The 8,059-nt window shown below is 61.6% G+C and overlaps 1 protein-coding gene across 1 annotated transcript; it reads right to left on the minus strand.

Moving 5' to 3' along the window:
- Positions 1-1,283: 1,283 nt before the first annotated feature.
- Positions 1,284-6,892, minus strand: FAM53A (family with sequence similarity 53 member A). Its single transcript, XM_087434739.1, is given in 2 exon segments — positions 1,284-2,150; positions 6,152-6,892. Coding segments are annotated over 2 exon segments (1,020 nt in total). The 3' UTR covers positions 1,284-1,871.
- Between the last annotated feature and the right edge of the window lie 1,167 nt (positions 6,893-8,059).

Here is an 8,059-nt window from a genome sequence, read left to right on the forward strand (position 1 = left end):
CACAAGCCCCCCCGACTCTGTGCGTCCTCAGCTCAAGAAGCGCTCCCCGCCCGAGGACCTGCCCGCCACGGCTCCTGAGTCTCCTCCAGCGGCCGCACGCGTGGCCAGGTGGTGGCTCTGGGAGGCAGGTGCCACTCTCAGGAGCTGGCATGACCCCAAGGCTCCTTCGCATTTCACGTGGCCCCAGGGCTCCTGTCCCCTCATGGCCCACACTTGGCCGAAGGTTCCCACAGCCCCGGGGGTCGGGCGGCACTGGCTCTGTCCAGAGGCAGCAAGCTGGCCACTCAGCAGCCCACACGTCACTGAGGACAAAAGGCAGCTCCACGTCCCGGCGCAAATGGCTCTGCTCACCCGGGTCCCCTCGGCACCTCATTTTCTTTTTTTTTTTTTTTTTTTTTTTTAAAGATTTTATTTATTTTTTTATTTTTTCCCCCCAAAGCCCCAGTGGATAGTTGTATGTCGTAGCTGCACATCCTTCTAGTTGCTGTATGCGGGACTCGGCCTCAGGATGAAAGGAGAAGTGGTGCCTCGATGCGCACCCGGGATCCGAACCCGGGCCACCAGCATCGCAGCGCGCGCACTTAACCACGAAGCCACAGGGCCGGCCCGGCACCTCATTTTCATCTTTCCTTTACATTAACCCTGGGCAGCTTCCAAAAACCCCACTGTCTGGGTGACACCCCACTGATGGGCCTGGGCGCCAGTATCTTGTTAAACTCCCCAGTGGCTGAGAGCCACTGACTGGATCAGTGGACTGTTCTAGAACAAAGCAGGAGGCTCTCTGGCATCTGTGTGCTGAACTGGCTGCCCCTCAGCACAGATGTCCAGTGATGGCCAGTATCCTGAGGAGTCCAGTGGGCAGGTGAAGGGGATTCTGAACCATGGGCCTCGGGAGGTGTCAGGGCCCTCACACTACAGCCTAGACTTAGGAGAAAAAGAAGTCTTCAACCTGAAGACACCCCCAGGGCCACTTCAGAGTAACGTGTGGAGTCAGCGCGTCAGACCAGGTGCAGTGGGCACCAGGTCAGGCTGTGCGGCGTGGCCCTGCGGGGGAGGTGACCACCCAGCGGGCGGAGGGCCGCTCTGGCCCGGCCACCTCCTGCCTTTGCCCACCTTTGATCTACAGTCCAAACCAGCTCTGAAGGCAGCTTCCAGTAATGACAGCAACCTGCGCAAATTTTGTCAGGAAAAAAAAATCAAGAAAATGTCTCCAGAGGTCGTTAATGTTCTCTTTCGCTACCACAAACTCCCCCTCTTCCCCAAAGTCCTCAGGTCAATGTCGCTGGTGGAAATCCCTGTGATTTTATTACATCAGGAATAAAACATAGGCGGTCCCACACTGTGTCCTGCGCTGTGTTCTCAGGCCCACTTTAAACCTGGAAATGAAAACCAAGACGCAGAAGCCACACGTGCAACACAAGTGCCTTTCACTGAAGCCACAGACCAGGTGCTGCCAGGCCCGCCTCGCAGGGCCGCTGTCCTCACAGCGCAGCTCGGCTGCTCCAGACAGCAGGCGGAAACCCAGTGGTGCGGCGGCAGGCTGGCGGTCCAGCACACAGGATGACCAAGTCCCCGGACGGGCCCGGACCACCGGCGCCCTTCCCAGCAGACGTTTTACAGAAGGAGCACAGACACGTGCTGGGTCTGTACACAGACCCGGTTTCACAGAATGCCCTTCCGAAAGTTCATTTCAAGACAGAGGCTTTCTCCAGAACTGGAAAAGCCATAAAAATGCAAATGCTTCTTCAGAAAAGGTTGAATCTGAATTTCACCTAATGTTCAAAGTCACACGTAACTAGTTTCCCTGCGAACACAGAGAACAGACTGGAGGCCACAGCCCTGCTGCCCGCGGCTCCTCGCACCGCAGCCGCTCAGTTCTTCTCCATCTGCTCCAGGTCCAGCTCCCCGTGGTCCAGAGGGAAGACGCCCTCCTCCCCAGCGCTGTCTCAGTCACTGGGGTCCCCGCCACTCCTGCACTCGTCCTCGGGGGCCGCCCGCTCCTGCTGGGCCCACGGGCTGGAGCCAGGCATGATGATGCCCGTGAGGCCGTGAGGGTCACATGGGGAGGACATGGCTGTCTTCACTAGGGTGTCATGCTCATCCTCATCTTCATAATCGAGGGAGCAAAGGCTTTTTGAATTTTTTAAAGTCTGCAACAGAAAAGATACTAACTTAAAGCATTTCCAAGAGGTCATGTGGGAGGTGGCGTCTGCTGGCCCCGAAGGGTCCCCAGCTTCACACAGAGCGTCCTTGTCTCCTGGGCATTGGCCACACGCCCTCCATCGGGGGCTGCCTGCTCAGAGCCCACACGGCCATGTCCCCCCTCCACCAGGTGGCCGACAAGGCTTGCGGCTGTCCACGGCACCGCCTGGCAGGCACCCAGGGGGACCCATGTCCCGGCCCCACTCAGACCCAACACACCAGGGTCACGGGTGCCTGACACTGACCAGCTCCAAGATGCCTGGGATCTCAAGTGTGGAGCTGTGTCCACAAGCCCAGCTCACACTGGGGACAGTACTGGCAGGGAGGATCCCGGGTCCACCTCCAACAATGGCCCCCACCCAGGGCCCTGCTCGGCAGACGACCCCACAGCTGCCTCCGCAGCCCCCAGGTAGAACCCCACCAGACCCCCCCAGGTCCCACTCCTCCTGTGTCCTGGGGGCCACGCCTCACCCAGCTCCCCACCTTCCTCCTCCAGCCCTCCTCTTCTTTTTTTTCTTCAAATATAAACACACTTAAATCTTTCTTATCTTAAAATACCCGAGACAGACACTCCACACAGAGGGGCCTCCTCTGAGCTGCCACCACGCCCCATCACAGGAGGCATCTCCTCGCCAGGCCCAGCCCTCCGCGGCCCCCGGCACACCCCCGGCCCTCACCCTGAACTCCTGCCCTTGCAGCTTCTCTCGGCACCGCGTGCTGCCCACATCTCTGCGAGCACGGCCTCCCACCTGGCTCCACGCGTCCAGGTGTCACCTCCGGGTCTCTCCTGGGCCAGGCCCACGCTGCCCCAGACACGTGTCACTGCATGGTTCAGGGCTTCCACAGGGCATCTGCAGAAGATGCCGCCTCAGGGACACAGCTGCTGCAGGCCCTGGGCCCTGACATGGTCAGCACTGGCACAGCAACTGTGACCCTGGAGCACCAGCCACCCCACCTCCACACGAGGAGCCCCTCAGACCACAGCTCTTCCAGAGCAATGAAACACTTGACCCCCGAAAATCCATCTTTCTGCCTAGAAAATCCACTAGACACAGTTCCACAGTGAACTGAGTAAACGCTCCCCGAGGAGGACACAGCTTCTCTCCAGAACCGGGACTTTGAGGAAATTGCTCGGCTCTGAGACAGTCGCCGTACCGTCTGTTTCTGGTGTCCCACCGCAACAAGCGAGTCGCTGAGAAGGGGAACTCCAAAAAAACCAGGTCTTTAAAGATACATCTGGCAACGTGTTTTGGTCACAAAATGAGAATTCATGAAATAATTTCTTTACTCAAATCCAGGGGTATTTGACAGTCAAGGTCACTTTCATATGCAAATCCCACAGCTGGGCTGGGGACACAGCTGTCTCCCCAGCCCCGTCCCCGGCTGTCTATCACTACACTGGCTCCAGCCACTGCCCTGGCCCACATGTGGACAGCGCTGACCCCACACCACAGGGGCCCCGGCCCTGCACACACACGAGCTACAGAAACGCTGCGTGTCTTGTCTTAAATCTCCACCTATGAAATTTCCCTTTTGATTCACAGCACAGTGGAATGCTCTCACCCAACAGCAGTAACCCGAGAGACGGCGGGAGAGCCACCAAGGGGGTCACCTCCATCACCGGGACATGAGCCCATCTGCCGACCACAACCGTGAGGCTCAAGTGTGAAACGGCCGGCTCCTAACAGCTCCCAGCTCAGGCCGTTTGTGAAAGAGACACAACGGCCACTAAACAAAACCAGCACGTGCAGAGCTGAACTTGAAGGCCATGACCTCCACTCCCTGTACATTTACAACAATCAGGTTTTCTAGATACGCTGTGATAGAGTGACACAGGAAATACATATTTGGTTTTTGTCCCGGATCCTGGCACAGAGCTCCCAAGACCCTTGGAATCTCCTGAGTGACAGGGTGAGGGGAGCGTCTTCTGTGATTTGTAACAAGCCCCTTTCAACCACACCTGAGTTTATGCTCACGTGACTCTTGTGGTCCCTAGACAGCTTCAGGATGGAGGTTGGTCGCCAGAGGAACCAACCCCAGGATTCCAGGGTGAGGACTTTTAGCTCACCCCCACCTCCAGGGAGGGGAGATGGACTGGAGATGAAGCTAATGACCAATGGCCAATGATGTAATCAATCGTACTGACCTAATAGAACCTCGGTAAAAATCGCTAAACGTGGGATTCCGGGGGCTTCGGGGATGGCACGCATGTGGAGGTGCTGGGAGGGCGGTGCCCGGAGAGGGCATGGAAGCTCGGGGCCCCTCCCCATATCCTGCCCTGTGCGTCTCTTCCATCTGGTCCCGGGCTGCATTCCTCATAATAAATCGGTATTAGTAGGCAAGGTGTTTTCCTGAGTTCTGTGGGCCGTTATAGCAAATTATCAAATCTGAGGAGGGGGCTGTGGAACCCCGATTTATAGCTGGTCGGTCGAAGAAAGGGAGGCCAGGACTCGGGACCCGCGCCTGGAGTGGGGACGACCATGTGGGGCTGACCCCTCGCCTGCAGGATCTGCACTCGTCCAGTGCATCTCTGGATTGCACACGCCCTGCCCTGTGCTGGGGTCCCCGCTGCAGGCGGAGCCCCCAACACGTCCTCCATCGTCGGCCCTGTCGCAGCTGCACCTCGTCACACCACACTCGCCCTTTTCCTTCTCCAAGAGGTCCAGACGTCTACCCCAGCAAGGAACCATGACCTAGCCTCCCCTGTCTGCTCCGCCTGCCCACTCTGGAGTCCTCGGCAGGGCCGGTCCCTCCTTGTCCCCACAGTGCCTGGCCCCCCTCCAGGCCCGAGGGTGCCGAGGCTCTGGGAGGCGGGGGGTGTGGTCTGGAGCTCAACGCCAGCTTTCCTGCATCGCGTGTGGTTCCTGGGGACCAGCCGCCTTCACCGCAAAAAGATCAGAATGTTGCTTCTATACCCCAGCTTTCTGCGGAAGGTTCATAGCCAGGAAGTCTGAGTTTGTGACCCCCTCCCAGGCACCAGGAAGAATCTTCCAGAAAACCCACCAGTCAGGAAAGGCAAAGCGACATCAAGAGTGGGTCTGGACGGCAGGGTCCGGCCGAGGACCGCAGAGCACACTGCTCTGGGGAGGCCAGGATTCCATCTTCCATCTAACTGATGGACACCGAGGCCCCATACCCTCGCCCTGCTCTCCCGAGAGGACCCCAGGCACAGCCACCCCACAGGACACGCGGAGCCCGGCCGGCAGGTGGGCAGCCTGCCTTCCCAGGCCTCGGCCGGACCCTCTCCCTTTGCTCACGCCAGTGAGTCCCGTTCTGATTTCTTTAGAAGGTCCCAGAGAAGGGGGCGGAGCCACAAATACGTCACGTTTCTGTCCCAGCGACCCGCCCTCTCCCCGGAACACGTGACCCTCCAGACGCACAGAGGTCCAGGCCTCAGACTGGTCCCCACGTCACCTCGTTCCTTTAACTCAGCTTTGGACATCGATTGGCCTGCGAGCGGAAAACAGCAAGGGAGGGGCAGGCGGTGACGGCGCAGGAACAGAGCATCTTCACACCGGTCTACGCCCAAAACTCGAACTTACCCTTTCCTGAAAGAGGTGTCCGCGGAGGACGCAGTGAAGCCCCGCCGGGAGAAGCCCGGGTCGGAGCGCGCATGCTCGGCCTCGGAGGGTCCAGGCTCCTCGCTGCTCAAACTGTCTCCACTCCAACGGGCAGTCCAGGGTCCTGCAGCTCCGCGAGCCCGGCCCACCGCCCGCCGCCGTGGAGGAGGGGAGGGGCAGGCAGGCGGGGTGGCGTGGGTGCTGGTGCGGGGGACACCCAGGCCTCAGACCCAGCCGAGGCCAGAGCGCAGCCCGAGGCAGCTCACTCCCGCACGGGCGCATAGACCGCCACCGACACGAGGACATTAGCTCCAAACCCTCCCCTGGCACGGCCCACCTCCCCAGACCGCCTGTGCTGGGCGCCAGCCCGGTGAGAGCACGGAGCCCACATACCTCCCCCGGGTCCTCTTCACCAAGTCCAAGGATGGGCGCGGCCATCGAGCGTGGTCCTGGCGCCTGCGTTTGAGGTGGCTCTTCCTCCCAAGGAGCACGCACAGCTGCGAGCGGCACCGGAGCAGGCCCCGCCGCCGGCCCGGCTCGGGCGTGGGCGAGGGGGTGCTGCTGGCTGAGGGCAGGGGCGTGCCGGCGGCCGCCAGGTGCTCCTGCAGGAGGGACAGGCGGCGCTGCGAGGAGAGCACGCACGGCCCTGCAGGACGCCAGGGCCAGCCCGAGCTGCCGTCCACGAAGCCGCTGCTGGCCCAGGACCGCAGGGGTGCGGGGGGCGAAGTGGGGCCGGCCGCGGGGAAGGTGCAGCCCAGCGGCGCGACACTCCCGGGTAGGCTGGCACCTGGGCTTCCCTGTAGCATGGCGCTCCCGCCGCCGGGGCACGGCCTCTTGGAGACAGGAGCCCAGACCTTGGAGCCAGCGGGGTGCCGCGGGGACTGGCATTGTACCAGCTCATCTGGCTCCGACAGGGACCAGCAGTGTCACTTGGTGGGCAGTGCCGAGAGTGGCCCCGCGCACTCCCTGAGGTCCAAGGCGCTGACGGGACCAAGGCCCGCACTCAGGCCTTATGGGCCCTCGGCAACCTGGCTTCCAATGGGCCGTCCTCCACTCATGACCTTCCAGGGGCACCTGTCTTCTGAGGAAACATGAAGGGGAAGAGACAGGTGAGCAGGAGGCAGGTGCATCCTCCACCGCACCATATGCACCTGCCTGGCCTCGGAGTCGGGGCCAAGCCGCCCCTGACACAGCCACGCGCCTCCTGGGCCCTGAGGGACTCAGCGCCGAGGGTGCAGCTGCCGTCAGCGCCGGCCGCACCTGCTTCCCCAGCAGGGTCGGCCCTGGCACCAGCCTCACTTCTCCAAGGAAGGCGCCTGTCTCAAGGAGGCCAGTTACCCACCCCTCCAAGTGCGTTCCCTGAAAAAACCCAGAGCTGCTCCTGATTCTGTCTCACGAGAACACCTGTCCCGTGACATCCACACACTGGTCCTCTGCCCGCCGCCAAGTGGTCCTGTAGGTGCGCAAGCTGACCGGCAAGATCCGCAGGGCCGCTTCTTCAAAGGCGGCTGGTGCTGCTTCGACAATGTGAGCAAAGGCCGACAGCCCAGCACACAGGGCGGAGCAGACCCCTCCTCCCCGAGGCCTGCACCCGGCTCCACCGCCCCTCATGGTCACAGCCTGCAGCACACAGGGGTGGGGACCGTGAACCTGGACAGAGACCCTGACACCGAGAGCCTCCACTGCCACGCCATCAAACAGGTGCTCTGAGGGTCACATGAGACCCCGAGCATCCAGGGCTCAGCAGCGTTCCACCACAGTCGACTTGTGGCACAGTAGGCCGTGCCAGCGTGGCATCAAGGGCTCCCTCCCCCACCCGACACGCCAAGAGAAGGTCTTTAGGGACCCAGCTCCAGCGACTCCTCACAAACTCCAGAACCGCCAGGAGCCCACCTGCGCCCTTCCTCAGCCTCGTTTCCTCCACAAACCCCCTGGGCGCCTGGACCTGGCGTGCGCCTATCAGGGCCGCCATCGCAGGCTGCACCCCTTCCTGACCGCCGTCGGGGTCAGACCAGGTGACTGGGTCTCCTTGGTCTCCTCCCGTGGAGTCAGGGCCGCGTGAAGCCAGGACTCCTGCTGACCTGGCCCAGAGGGTGTCCACAGCCTCTGCCACCCCAGCTGCTCTGCAGTCACCACCCGCTGAGGGAGCTGGGCACAGAACCCGCAGGCCCAGGGGGAGGCCAGACCCCCTCTGAGCAAAGGCAGGAGCCAAGGCCCTGGGGTGGCACTGGGGCAGCAAGGAGGCGGGGGGCACGGTCAGAGAGGACAGCAGGGCTGACCCCGTGGGCCCTGCGGGA

This window comes from Ceratotherium simum, chromosome 8, assembly GCF_057802395.1.
Source record: "Ceratotherium simum simum isolate JZ-2026a chromosome 8, ASM5780239v1, whole genome shotgun sequence".
Classification (NCBI taxonomy): Eukaryota; Metazoa; Chordata; class Mammalia; order Perissodactyla; family Rhinocerotidae; genus Ceratotherium; species Ceratotherium simum.